This window comes from Notolepis coatsorum, assembly GCF_963971535.1.
Source record: "Notolepis coatsorum genome assembly, chromosome: 4".
Classification (NCBI taxonomy): Eukaryota; Metazoa; Chordata; class Actinopteri; order Aulopiformes; family Paralepididae; genus Notolepis; species Notolepis coatsorum.
This window is the reverse complement of record NC_140168.1, coordinates 139,665,050-139,680,289: the sequence shown is the minus strand read 5'-3', so window position 1 is coordinate 139,680,289 and position 15,240 is coordinate 139,665,050. Positions and strand designations below refer to the sequence as shown.

The 15,240-nt window shown below is 45.7% G+C and overlaps 1 protein-coding gene across 1 annotated transcript in view; it reads left to right on the top strand.

The window, feature by feature from the left end:
• Positions 1-15,240, top strand: part of LOC311226706 (glucosidase 2 subunit beta-like) — a gene marked incomplete at its 5' end in the record, with an annotated part of 272,275 nt that overhangs the window by 89,937 nt on the left and 167,098 nt on the right. Inside the window, one exon of the mRNA XM_084312118.1 lies at positions 8,297-8,368. Within this exon, the coding sequence (XP_084168244.1) occupies positions 8,297-8,368 (72 nt within the window). The remainder of the gene's footprint in view (positions 1-8,296; positions 8,369-15,240) is intronic.

Here is a 15,240-nt window from a genome sequence, read left to right as displayed (position 1 = left end):
GGGAGGGATAATACAGTTCAAACAAATAAATAAGTGTCTGTCAGATGCTCTCTCTCTCTCACTCGCTCTGATGAACACTCTCTCCATCTCTCTCTCACACACACTCTCTCACACACTCTCTCTCCACACACTCTCTCCCTCTCCTCTCACACACTCTTTCCCTCTCTCTCTCTCTCACACACACTCTCTCCCTCTCCCTCTCACACACTCTTTCCTCTCACTCTCTCACACACACTCTCTCCTCTCCCTCTCACACACTCTCTCCTCTCTCTCTCTCTCTCTCTCTCTCTCTCTCTCTCACACACTCTCTCCCTCTCTCAGTCTCACACACACGCTCTCTCCTCTCCCTCTCACACACTCTCCCTCTCTCTCCCTCTCACACACTCTCCCTCTCCCTCTCACACTCTCCTCCCTCTCCCTCACACACTCTCTTCCTCTCTCTCTCACACACACTCTCTCCCTCTCCCTCACACACTCTCTTCCTCTCTCTCTCTCTCTCTCTCTCTCTCTCTCTCTCTCTCTCTCTCTCTCTCTCTCTCTCTCTCTCTCTCTCTCTCTCTCTCTCACACACTCTCTCCCTCTCTCAGTCTCACACACACACTCTCTCCCTCTCCCTCTCACACACTCTCCCTCTCTCTCTCTCTCACACACACTCTCTCCCTCTCCCTCACACACTCTCTTCCTCTCTCTCTCACACACACTTTCTCCCTCTCCCTCTCACACACTCTCCCTCTCCCTCACACACTCTCTTCCTCTCTCTCTCACACACACTCTCTCCCTCTCCCTCACACACTCTCTTCCTCTCTCTCTCACACACACTCTCCCTCTCTCTCACACCACACTCTCTCCCTCCCTCTCACACACTCTCTCCCTCTCTCTCTCTCTCTCTCTCTCTCTCTCTCTCTCTCTCTGATGTTCATACTTTTCTGTCTTTCATCTTGCTTTTCTCGCATACTGCTTTTGATCCCTCTTTAAGAAAGAAACTTGAAACTTGAAACTCTACTTACTGTGCAACTATTTTTCCCTCTACTCATTTGCTGCTCTCTCTCTCTCTCTCTCTCTCTCTCTCTCTCTCTCTCTCTCTCTCTCTCTCTCTCTCTCCCAACTCCTCATCCAATCAACAGTCATCTCCCGCCTCGACTACTGCAACGCACTGCTAGCTGGCCTCCCGGCCACTGCCACCAAGCCTCTTCAACTCATTCAAAACGCAGCGGCCCGCCCCTGATATCAAACCTACCGAAGTTGGGCCCATGTCACCCCACTTCTTAGGGACCTGCACTGGCTCCCCATTGCTGCACGTATCCGCTTCAAGGCCCTCGACCTAGCATACCGTGCAGCAAAGGGAACCGCTCCCGCCTACCTCCGGTCAATGGTCTCTAACTACACACCCTCAAGACCCCTACGCTCTGCATCTTCTGGCCGCCTCAGACCTACTCCTATCCAAGCTCCCGGAGGGTCATCAAAGAGAAGCCGCCTATTCTCAGTCCTTGCCCAACAATGGTGGAATGAACTACCCATCCCAGTTAGGACAGCCGAATCCCGTCCAATCTTTCGCCGTCGACTAAAGACTCACTTCTTCAACCATTATCTGAAATGATTAAAAAAAAAAAAAAAAAAAATCTAACCCTGACTAACCTTACTGTCATGCACTTGTCCTAATAAACTAACCTACACTGTAACACGCAACACTTGATGAACATTGTTACTCAGCTGATAGAGTTGTACCCTTCTTGCTGTCTTGTCGTACAGAACTTGTAAGTCGCTTTGGATAAAAGCGTCAGCTAAATGACTAAATGTAAAATGTAAAATGTCTCTCTCTCTCTCTCTCTCTCTCTCTCTCTCTCTCTCTCTCTGAGAGACCCATCACACTTTGAGAACATGAGATGGCTAAAGTGGAAGACAGAGTCAACCAAATAGGGATGTGCCTAGTTCACAGAATCGTGCACGGGGTAGTGTCAGTGTACTTCAACAACTACTTCAACCGTGTCAGGGACACACATGCATATTCAACTAGGGTGTAGCTCAACTGACTTTTGGAACAGTCTGCCCAGTGACCTGAAAATAATCAATGCTGTTAGATTCAAGACCAGCCTAAAGACATGGCTCAAAAGGGACTATAATTAACCCAGACACTCAGCTAAAAGGCACCCTTACATGTTTTTATGCGTCTGTTATGTATATAAATGGTATATGTGATGTGTTGTGATGTCATGTTTTGTATGATGCATGTCTAAGCATCACACTCCCCTACCCCCCTACAAGGACCACAATGGAAATAAGCTCTGAGCTTTTTTGTGTTTCATCCTTGGCAGTATCTCCTGACTGTGCTTTCTGTCACATGTTATTTTATATTGTTAAATAAAGTCATTCATTCATTCACTCTCTCTCCCCCTCTCTCTATCTCTCTCTTTCTCTATCTCTCTGTATCTCTCTCTCTCTCTCTGTATCTCTCTCTGTATCTCTCTCTCTCGCTCTCTCGCTCTCTCTCTCTCACTCACTCACTCACTCACTCACTCACTCACTCACTCACTCACTCACTCACTCACTCACTCACTCACTCACTCACTCACTCACTCACTCACTCACTCTCTCTCATCTTCTTATCCCTCTCATAGTCAATGCGTTGGGTTCAAATGTCAAGGCACAGAGAAAGAAAGGCCCGCTGGGCACCTGTCCAGTGATGTTAAGATTCACCGATTCGCATCGGTGCACCGGCATAAACTTTCACGATGCGAGTGCACCGGTGGAATAAGTTAGATCGGCTAGAATTCAGGTTGAACTCGCGATGCATCTGTTGTAGCATCTGTTGCATCGGTCAAAACCGATTCATTCATATAATTTCCTCTCATCCACTTCTGGCAGCAGTGCACTGCCGCGTCACAGTTATCAACAAACAGTGGAAGTCGAGGAGACATGAATAGAATTGATCAACTGGATAACGCTAGTAGCTGCTGGCTAACGTTAGCCACTTAGCCGTTCAGCTAACGCTAAACTACAGTATCTACCTAACTAACGTGACTCTGCAACACCAGTTCCATTAGTGAGGAAATGGGGGGGCAATTCATTTCTTTATATTGCTTCCTCCAGCCAGGTTCAAACTGTGTTGACAAAATGCCATCATGGTGTGGTTAGCTACGGAGCATCAGAGCGCTCAAACGCGCTCTCTCTCTCTCTCTCTCTCTCTCTCTCTCTCTCTCTCTCTCTCTCTCTCTCTCTCTCTCTCTCTCTCTCTCTCTCTCTCTCTCTCTCTCTCTCTCTCTCGCTCTCTCTCTCTACGTTCAATGATTTAAAGTGGCCAAACGTTACATAGTTGATGATAAACATTTAATTTCATTATCTGAAATATTATAAAATCATTAAGTCTGCTATAAGCCATTATCCCTTTGTGTGTGATTATTATTGTCTCACAGTAGTGTGTATATATACATTGTGTGTGTGTGTTTTTAGCTAAAGTGGATAGAAAACACAGTACTGTGCAAAAGTCTTAGGCAGGCTTAGGAGTTTTTATATAAATTGTCTTACAGTAGATTATTTTATTTTTAATAATAATATAAGCTGCATATAAGGAATACAACCAAATCCTCTGTCATACCATAAAATTGTATCATTATTTTGCATCGTGTTGAATCGCATCGTATCGCCCCGAATCGCATTATGTTGAATCAAATCGTATCGAATCGTATCTCAACAGGGGTGAATCGTATCGCATCGCCCGGTGCTTCAAATGTATCGCTAATGTATCGTATTGTTGGCACCGTATCGAGATGCGCATCGCATCTGCCTCAGTGATGGAGATGCACATCCCTACTGTCCAGACCTTTGATCAGCTCTACCGCAGTCTCTGTTTTCATTGTGCCTTTGCTTCCCCGTGCCTTCGCCAGTGTGTTAGAGATATCCTCTCTTGACCAGTGTGTTAGTGATATCCTGACTTGACCAGTGTGTTAGAGATATCCTGTCTTGACCAGTGTGTTAGTGATCATCTCTCTTGACCAGTGTGTTAGAGATATCCTGTCTTGACCAGTGTGTTAGTGATATCCTGTCTTGACCAGTGTGTTAGAGATATCCTCTCTTGACAGTGTGTTAGTGATATCCTGACTTGACCAGTGTGTTAGAGATATCCTGTCTTGACCAGTGTGTTAGTGATCATCTCTCTTGACCAGTGTGTTAGAGATATCCTGTCTTGACCAGTGTGTTAGTGATCATCTCTCTTGACCAGTGTGTTAGAGATATCCTGTCTTTACCAGTGTGTTAGAGATATCCCCTATTGACCAGTGTGTTAGAGATATCCCCTCTTGACCAGTGTGTTGAGATATCCCCTCTTGACCAGTGTGTTAGAGATATCCCCTCTTGACCAGTGTCTTAGTGATATCCTGACTTGACCAGTGTGTTAGAGATATCCTGTCTTGACCAGTGTGTTAGTGATCATCTCTCTTGACCAGTGTGTTAGAGATATCCTGTCTTGACCAGTGTGTTAGTGATATCCTGTCTTGACCAGTGTGTTAGAGATATCCTCTCTTGACAGTGTGTTAGTGATATCCTGACTTGACCAGTGTGTTAGAGATATCCTGTCTTGACCAGTGTGTTAGTGATCATCTCTCTTGACCAGTGTGTTAGAGATATCCTGTCTTGACCAGTGTGTTAGTGATCATCTCTCTTGACCAGTGTGTTAGAGATATCCTGTCTTTACCAGTGTGTTAGAGATATCCCCTATTGACCAGTGTGTTAGAGATATCCCCTCTTGACCAGTGTGTTGAGATATCCCCTCTTGACCAGTGTGTTAGAGATATCCCCTCTTGACCAGTGTGTTAGAGATATCCGCTCTTGACCAGTGTGTTAGAGATATCCTCTATTGACCAGTGTGTTAGAGATACCCTCTCTTGACCAGTGTGTTAGAGATATCCCCTATTGACCAGTGTGTTAGAGATATCCCCTCTTGACCAGTGTGTTAGAGATATCCCCTCTTGACCAGTGTGTTAGAGATATCCTCTCTTGACCAGTGTGTTAGAGATATCCCCTCTTGACCAGTGTGTTAGAGATATCTCCTCTTGACCAGTGTGTTAGAGATATCCCGTATTGACCAGTGTGTTAGAGATATCCCCTCTTGACCAGTGTGTTAGAGATATCCCCTATTGACCAGTGTGTTAGAGATATCCCCTCTTGACCAGTGTGTTAGAGATATCCCGTATTGACCAATGTGTTAGAGATATCCCCTCTTGACCAGTGTGTTAGAGATATCCCCTCTTGACCAGTGTGTTAGAGATATCCCCTATTGACCAGTGTGTTAGAGATATCCCCTCTTGACCAGTGTGTTAGAGATATCCCCTATTGACCAGTGTGTTAGAGATATCCTCTCTGGACCAGTGTGTTAGAGATATCCCCTCTTGACCAGTGTGTTAGAGATTTCCCATCTTGACCAGTGTGTTAGAGATATCCCGTATTGACCAGTGTGTTAGAGATATCCCCTCTTGACCAGTGTGTTAGAGATATCCCCTCTTGACCAGTGTGTTAGAGATATCCCCTCTTGACCAGTGTGTTAGAGATATCCTCTCTTGACCAGTGTGTTAGAGATATCCCCTCTTGACCAGTGTGTTAGAGATATCCCCTCTTGACCAGTGTGTTAGAGATATCCCCTATTGACCAGTGTGTTAGAGATATCCCCTCTTGACCAGTGTGTTAGAGATATCCCGTATTGACCAGTGTGTTAGAGATATCCCCTCTTGACCAGTGTGTTAGAGATATCCCCTCTTGACCAGTGTGTTAGAGATATCCCCTATTGACCAGTGTGTTAGAGATATCCTCTCTTGACCAGTGTGTTAGAGATATCCCCTCTTGACCAGTGTGTTAGAGATATCCCATCTTGACCAGTGTGTTAGAGATATCCCGTATTGACCAGTGTGTTAGAGATATCCCCTATTGACCAGTGTGTTAGAGATATCCCCTATTGACCAGTGTGTTAGAGATATCCCCTCTTGACCAGTGTGTTAGAGATATCCCCTATTGACCAGTGTGTTAGAGATATCCTCTCTTGACCAGTGTGTTAGAGATATCCCCTCTTGACCAGTGTGTTAGAGATATCCCATCTTGACCAGTGTGTTAGAGATATCCCGTATTGACCAGTGTGTTAGAGATATCCCCTCTTGACCAGTGTGTTAGAGATATCCCCTCTTGACCAGTGTGTTAGAGATCTCCCCTCTTGACCAGTGTGTTAGAGATATCCTCTCTTGACCAGTGTGTTAGTGATCATCTCTCTTGACCAGTGTATTAGAGATATCCCGTATTGACCAGTGTGTTAGAGATATCCTCTCTTGACCAGTGTGTTAGAGATATCCCCTATTGACCAGTGTGTTAGAGATATCCCCTCTTGACCAGTGTGTTAGAGATATCCCCTCTTGACCAGTGTGTTAGAGATATCCTCTCTTGACCAGTGTGTTAGTGATCATCTCTCTTGACCAGTGTATTAGAGATATCCCGTATTGACCAGTGTGTTAGAGATATCCTCTCTTGACCAGTGTGTTAGAGATATCCCCTATTGGCCGTGTGCCTATATGCTAAGGGTTAACTCTTCTACTTCTCTCCCTCTTTGACTTGGTACAGAGGCTGTGGGTGGTAAGGTAGCTCCCTGTCGATCTCTTCTCCCAGTGGGTAGCTGCGACACCATTCAATAACATGACTATATTCCACTTAGCAGAACGACTTGCCTCTGCTCTCCTCCTCTACACTGAGCATGTTGGTATCCGTACGGTGTCGGCTATATACGCTCTACTTGGCTACATCTTCTGTTTCAATAGCCCGTTTTCTTTGTCCCACTGAGATCTGTTATTACCGATCTGTTATTGCCGAGCACAGCGGACGAGTTTAAGTAATGTTCTGACCGGCGATATCTTTGTTCCTGCATTTCAAGGTTTATTTTACAACATTCAACATGTTGGATATAGGCCGATTCATATGTTTATATATGAATATTATACATATTTTGACTGATGTACTGTAGAAAAGCTCATCCCAAATCAATATACGACAGTTTTACTAATATTGCAAATGTACTACTACTACTACTGTCATCACTATTGTCCTTATTATTTGCACTTTGTTCCATGTTCTATGTTCTATTATTCTATTATCTATGTGCCAACCCTACCTGTACCTCACTCCATGCTGCTATGCTATGTTCATTCCCCAAAGGGATTAATAAAGGACCTGACTTGACTTGTTATTAAAAAAAGATATATACAAAATAACTCTACAGCCTTCAAATGCACACAAAACTCATATTCACCTATCAAATAATGCCAGTGTTTTTGACTTAATGAAACGTAAGCCATTATCGTCCACTCAGAACCAACCTATCCTAATTCGGCCACGCCCCCTTTTGCGTGGCATTCTGGGGCTTTACTCAAAGCCCAGTCGGATTTTGACGTTGAAAGGTAGGTGATGTGAAATAATACTTATTTTAGAGTATATATATCAAATTCCACGAGTATTCATCTATATTTAGTCATCTAAAGACTATTAGATATGAACGTATGTTACCAGTAAGAAGTGGGAATCTCTAGAATGTGTTTGGGGCGACGGGGGTCTAATGTTATGTACACTATCTTTCTGTTGTCAGTAGATGGCAGCATTGGTTTAGAAGGTGAAAATGGTATGTCAAAACAAAATGACTACAAGTCCCAAGACCTTTGGCACCTTAGTTCACAGGTCAGCACCGGATTAAAGGTGAGGAAAACGCGATCTGAACACGGGAGCGTTAAACTATTAATGCGACCTCAGTACAGTGACCGAGAATGGTCACCTAATTATCTTAACAAAAGTGCATCATTAGCATTTGTTTGTTGTGGGAAACATAATGGTACAATTTAAGATTTTAAATGTTATCCGTATATAAAGGACAAATAAAACATCGTTAATTTGTAAGAAACCTCAATGAAAACATCGCAGGGTAAGTTATATTCGCTATTGTTATGAAAATGTGATAGAATCCTATAAAAATGTGGACGCATTTGGTCACCGTGACGTAGTGTCCAAGACTCAAACGGCGTATATATTCACGTAATTTCTTTCCAAGAAATAAAATAAATTATAATAATATAATAAATAATAACATAATACTGCCTTTTATAGAAATTTGATTTATTATTATTATTATTATTATTATTATTATTATTATTATTATTATTATTATTATTATTATTATTATTATTATTATTATTATTATTATTATTATTATTATTATTATTTTAAACTTCACATATCGGTTTGTTGTGCTCAGTATTGTGCGTCTTTGTCTCCCCTGCAGTTATACTTACACCCTGTGTCCCTTCAATCAAGTAATTCAGAAGAGCGCCGCGGGAACAGAGGTCTCATTAGGGTAAGTGGCCCAATCATCCACTAACAATCATGTGTTGTTTCCACTGCTCACACAGCGCCAGAGGTCCTGCGTTACCATGGCTTTGCTGAAATGTAATACAAAGATCTGTTATTAAAATCGCTTTTCGGGTCATTTTGTACAAACAAAACAAAGAGTAGCCATGCTTGAAAAGGTAAAGTAAAATACATGAAGGACGCTTCTCTTCCTGAAGTTACACATCGGGTCGTTTTATTAAGCTAAACAGGTCACATGAAAGGTTACATGCAGCGCTGGGCTCAGAGAGACATGGTCAACGGAGAGCTTGTCTGAATGAGCTCCAGTATGATGGAGCGAGTTACGGTTATATAGTGGGCTGGGCACGCCCCATTTTGTACAAAGAATCGAAAGTAGGATCAAAGTTCAACAGGCTTGACTGTCGAGGTGAGGGTTGTCTCTGAAGATTTGGGGCCTAGTCTCTCGTCTTGCGCTCAGCCAGTCGTCTGGGTCATGCTATTTTTCTTCACCTGATGTGGTAGAAGTTACACATCTTCCTTCACCTGACGTGGCAGAAGTTACACATCTTCACCTGACGTGGTAGAAGTTACACATCTTCACCTGACGTGGTAGGAAGCAGCTTTTTTTTTCAGGCCTTTGCTTCACGTGCAACCGGTCACTTGTATGACATGCAACAGATGTCTTCTGTCTTCATTTCATAAACGAGGTGGAGGAGTCCCACCCTCTGTCCCCATCGTCCCTGGCTCTCCTCGATCATCGTCCCTGGCTCTCCTCGATCATCGTCCCTGGCTCTCCTCGATCATCGTCCCTGGCTCTCCTCGATCATCGTCCCTGGCTCTCCTCGATCATCGTCCCTGGCTCTCCTTGATCATCGTCCCTGGCTCTCCTCGATCATCGTCCCTGGCTCTCCTTGATCATCGTCCCTGGCTCTCCTCGATCATCGTCCCTGGCGTCGCTGGCTCTCATCGATCATCGTCCCTGGCTCTCCGCGATCATCGTCCCTGGCTCTCCTCGATCATCGTCCCCGGCGTCCCTGGCTCTCCTTGATCATCGTCCCTGGCTCTCCTCGATCATCGTCCCTGGCTCTCCTCGATCATCATCCCTGGCTCTCCTCGATCATCGTCCCTGGCTCTCCTCGATCATCATCCCTGGCTCTCCTCGATCATCGTCCCTGGCTCTCCTCGATCATCGTCCCCGGCGTCCCTGGCTCTCCTCGATCATCGCCCCTGGCTCTCCTTGATCATCATCCCCGGCGTCCCTGGCTCTCCTCGATCATCGTCCCTGGCTCTCCTCGATCATCGTCCCTGGCTCTCCTCGATCATCGTCCCTGGTGTCCCTGGCTCTCCTCGATCATCATCCCTGGCTCTCCTCGATCATCGTCCCTGGCGTCCCTGGCTCTCCTCGATCATCGTCCCTGGCTCTCCTCGATCATCGTCCCTGGCTCTCCTCGATCATCGTCCCTGGCTCTCCTCGATCATCGTCCCTGGCGTCCCTGGCTCTCCTCGATCATCGTCCCGGCGTCCCTAGCTCTCCTCGATCATCGTTACGGCGCTCATATGAAGTTACCCTGAGACCAATATGTGCGCTATTGATCTTTTTATTGTTATTCAGTCTCTGTTAGGCTTCATCTGACCTTTAATCAATTGCTAACAGATCCCTATTACAGTTCTGTAATACCCTTTGATCAATGGCAGAGAGCGAGAGGGAGGGGGAGGGTGGGGGGATTGTGTTTCTTCTGCCGTGAAGGGTTTCAGTGTCACGGTAAAGGATTACGCCGCAGCCTTTTACCGTCCCCGGGGGCCTTCTGCCTCGCCGGACGCCGGTCGGTATCGAGACGGTGACGCGCTGCGAAAGACACCGCTCCATCCCCCGCTCCTTCCCCCGCTCCTTCCCCCGCTCCATCCCCCGCTCCATCTCCCTGCTCCATCCCCCGCTCCTTCCCCCTCTCTGTCCCCCGCTCCATCCCCCTCTACATCCCCCGCTCCATCCCCCACTCCTGGCCCTCTCTGTCCCCCGCTCCATCCCCCTCTCCTCTCCATCCCCCGCTCCATCCCCCGCTCCTTCCCCCTCTCTGTCCCCCGCTCCACCCCCCTCTACATCCCCCTCTCCATCCCCCTCTCCATCCCCCTCTACATCCCCCTCTACATCCCCCTCTCCATCCCCCTCTACATCCCCCGCTCCATCCCCCTCTACATCCCCCGCTCCATCCCCCGCTCCATCCCCCGCCGTGTCCTTTTAGACCTTTATTTTTTTATTTTTTTTACTTTTTCTCCTCCATTTTTCTATTCCCCCCCCCATCCCAATTTAGCCGTGCCAATTCTCCCCTCCCCTGTCTTGATCGTTGCTTGCATGTGCCCCCCACTGGCTGGTCGTAGGGAGGATAGAAACCCATCACATGTCCCCTCCGATACATGTGGAGGCAGCCAGTCACATCTTTTCACCTGCCAGCGCGGACTCTCATTGGCGAGGTGTAACGTGTAGGAGGCTCACACTGCCCCGCCATTTTCCTGTCTTTGCTGTGCAGGCGCCCTGACCAACCTGTAGGAGTCGCTGTCCACAACGTCCAGATTACCACCCATCGACTCCCCTGCCGCTAACTCTGCCAATTGAGTTACTATGACGGCCGGCCCAATCCGGAGGCAACGCTCACAGCTGGATTCGATACCGGTGTCTCTTGCGTTGGTGACGAGCACAATGTCCGCTATGCCACCCAGCCGCCCTTTAGACCATTCGTTTTAAAATATGTTCCTTTCTATTGTTCCTCCGGGGGGTCGGAACACCAGATGGTGGCACAGTGGCTCAGGAGGTAGAGCGGGTCGTCTGGTAATCAGAAGGTTAGGGTTAGACAGTGTCTCAGGAGGTAGAGTCTGGTAATCAGAAGGTTAGGGTTAGACAGTGTCTCAGGAGGTAGAGGAGGTCATCTGGTAATCAGAAGGTTAGGGTTAGACAGTGTCTCAGGAGGTAGATTCTGGTAATCAGGAGGTTAGGGTTAGACAGTGGCTCAGGAGGTAGAGCCTTCGTCTGGTAATCAGAAGGTTAGGGTTAGACAGTGTCTCAGGAGGTAGAGCAGATCGTCTGGTAATCAGAAGGTTAGGGTTAGACAGTGTCTCAGGAGGTAGAGCAGGTCGTCTGGTAATCAGAAGGTTAGGGTTAGACAGTGTCTCAGGAGGTAGAGCAGGTCGTCTGGTAATCAGAAGGTTAGTGTTAGACAGTGTCTCAGGAGGTAGAGCTGGTCGTCTGGTAATCAGAAGGTTAGGGTTAGACAGTGGCTCAGGAGGTAGAGCAGGTCATCTGGTAATCAGAAGGTTAGGGTTAGACAGTTGCTCAGAAGATAGAGCGGGTCGTCTGGTAATCAGAAGGATAGGGTTAGACAGTGGCTCAGGAGGTAGAGTCTGGTAATCAGAAGGTTAGGGTTAGACAGTGTCTCAGGAGGTAGAGTCTGGTAATTAGAAGGTTAGGGTTAGACAGTGTCTCAGGAGGTAGAGGAGGTTGTCTGGTAATCAGAAGGTTAGGGTTAGACAGTGGCTCAGGAGGTAGAGCAGGTCGTCTGGTAATCAGAAGGTTAGGGTTAGACAGTGGCTCAGGAGGTAGAGGAGGTCGTCTGGTAATCAGAAGGTTCCTGGTTTAATTCCGGCTCCTTGAAGCAGTGTGTTGAAGTGTCCTTGAGAAAGACACGTAACCCCTAACGCAGGGTTAGAAATAAACTTTTTTTTTCAGGGCTTTTTTTGCCCCCCTTAATAGATTTTCGGGGGCTTTTTTGTATTTCGGGGGCACAGCATTTTTATGATGAAAATTAACATAAAAATTATAAAACATTGTCGACACTTACCATATGCCATTTTGTGGCTGCGGCTGTCCCTATGTTTGATAACGTAATGATAATGTCTCCATATATAGGGCTCTACGCTAACCTTTTTCCCAAGGAGCTGTGTGCTCCTAAATAAATTTTTTATAAATAAAATCTAAATAAAATTTAGGAGCACACAAAGACATTTAGGAGCACAGTGAAAATTGTTCAAGTAATACAGAGTTTATTAACAAACTATTTATTACATGCATTATTATACTGTGTGTGTGCATACTAAGGGCCAAACATCTGTGCAAATAGCACATACCACCAAAATCACACATTGGCCCATGCCTACTAGACGCAAAGGATATCGGTTGTCAAGCTGCTTTTGTATGTTGTAGTGTTGTCACGATACCAACATTTTGACTTCGATACAGATAGGAAAGGCAATGAGGCGGCTGAGTGGCGCAGTGGGCAAGGCGCTCGCCACTAACGCAGGAGTTGCTGGTATCGAGCCCAGCTCTCAGCGTTGCCGGTCGTCATACTAACACAATTGGCAAGTGTTAGAGGGTGGGAAAGCCGGTGGGTGGGGATTGGACGTTGTGGACAGCGACTCCTACAGGTCGGTTGGGTGACGCCTGTACAGCAGAAACAGGAAGTATCGGGGGCAGCGTGAGCCTCCCACGCGTTACTCCTCGCCACTGAGAGTTAGAGCGGTCTGGTGAAAAGATGCGACAGGCTGCCTCCTCGTGTACCGGAGGGGACACATGATGCAAGGCTTCTATCCTCACTACAGCCGACCAGTGGGAGGCATAGTCTAGCAACGTTCAAGACAGGGGAGGGAAGAATTGGAATCACGAAATTGGGATGGGAGAAAAATAGAAAATAAGGAGATAAAAAAAAGATAGGAAAGGCAATGGAATATATTATTAGATGACAGAACATGGAAAATTCTTTATACAATTATTTAATTCATTATAATTGAAACGCTATTGAATAATAGTTAATACAATTATTCTGTTACAGCTACAACTGAGCTATACTTTATACTATAGCTACTGTCCATCAATATCTTCCTTTTGAATGAAATAGGTTCAGGAGAGAAAGATGTAGAGAGGGAGAGGGGGAGAGAGAGCAAGACACACACACACACACACACACACACACACACACACACACACACACACACACACACACACACACACACACACACACACACACACACACACACACACACACACAGACAGATATTCTCTTTCCTCTGAGAGTTCCCAGTGATGGCTTGTATGTGCGTGTGTGTGTATGTGCATGTGCAAATGGGAACGGGACACACATATGTGCAATAGCACACACCACCAAAGTCACTGGCTGGCGCACAGTGTGCGTGTGTGTGCGCGTGTGTATGTGCGTGTTAGGGTGCCCACCTGTCCCGCGATTCGGTCTAAGACTGAAACTTGAACAACGATCAAAGGACAGTTTTTTGGATTCGAGACCAGTGCTCTCATGCAGAGGTTTCCTACCACACAGGCTGCTGCGATCGAACAGGACTTTTTAATTTTCTATCAGAGAGCGCTCGCTTACCTAGACAAATGGTTTGATTTCTCTGATCAGAATTACCTGAAACAGGTGTCATGCTTGGCTCTCAAGAAGAGAGCATTCAGCTTCCAAGAGCTTCGCGAAGCAGCTGAAGCTCTTAATATCAGCAGCAAACTGGACTCTGCATTGTTTAAAAAATGTTGTGGGTTCACCAGACACATATTGTGGAGACTGTGCTGTCTCACCTTTTTTTTATGTTATATAGGGTTTGTGGAGACTTTGGGTCTCACCCTTTTTGTTATATGAGTAACTGAGTGATTCGCTATTCACAATAAAAACATTATTATATTGTGAAGATCAACCATCGCATTCCGTCTCCTCTCTTCTACACTTCACTGCTAATAATGCTCAGGAAAAGATGGCTGAAAAGACTTAGCTCCTGCTCTTTCTATTAATGGAGTGATTTTATCAGCTTGGATACCAAGATTGATGGTTACCTGCTTAATGATGAAAGTGTGATTAAATAAAGATGTTGGTGACATAGACAGTAGCGGCTGAGAAGGTGATTGGTGAAGCATCTATACAGTTTAATAAGATTAATAACTAAATGTGCTATATATAGCCTACCATCTGCGTCGAATATGAAATAAAGGCATTTAAATAATAAATACATTTCTTTAATTTGAATTAGCAAAAAAAAAAAAAAAAAAAATCTTATTTTTTTAAATTTATTTTCGAGAGGGTCCCACATTTTGTGCAATGTAATTCAGAATCAGAACACATGACACACAACAACAACAAAACAATTTAATAAATAAAGGACACATACAAAAACACAACAGAACAAGTACACATTATAAGAGGATATGTCTCATTATAAGAGGATAAGAGGATATGTCTCAATCTCCATCATAATAGGCCCACTCCACGGCAGTCACATGACGGTGCCACCGCAGGGCAAACAAATATGCTTACCCAGCGATGACACGAGAACACGCCTCCTATAAATAAACTGGCTGTGGAACACGCCTCCTATAAATAAACTGGCTGTGGAACACGCCTCCTATAAATAAACTGGCTGTGGAACACGCCTCCTATAAATAAACTGGCTGTGGAACACGCCTCCTATAAATAAACCGCTGTGGAACACGCCTCCTATAAATAAACTGGCTGTGGAACACGCCTCCTATAAATAAACTGGCTGTGGAACACGCCTCCTATAAATAAACTGGCTGTGGAACACGCCTCCTATAAATAAACTGGCTGTGGAACACGCCTCCTATAAATAAACCGTTGTGGAACACGCCTCCTATAAATAAACTGGCTACGGAACACGCCTCCTATAAATAAACTGGCTGTGGAACACGCCTCCTATAAATAAACTGGCTGTGGAACACGCCTCCTATAAATAAACTGGCTGTGGAACACGCCTCCTATAAATAAACTGGCTGTGGAACACGCCTCCTATAAATAAACTGGCTGTGGAACACGCCTCCTATAAATAAACTGCTGTGGAACACGCCTCCTATAAATAAACTGGCTGTGGAACACG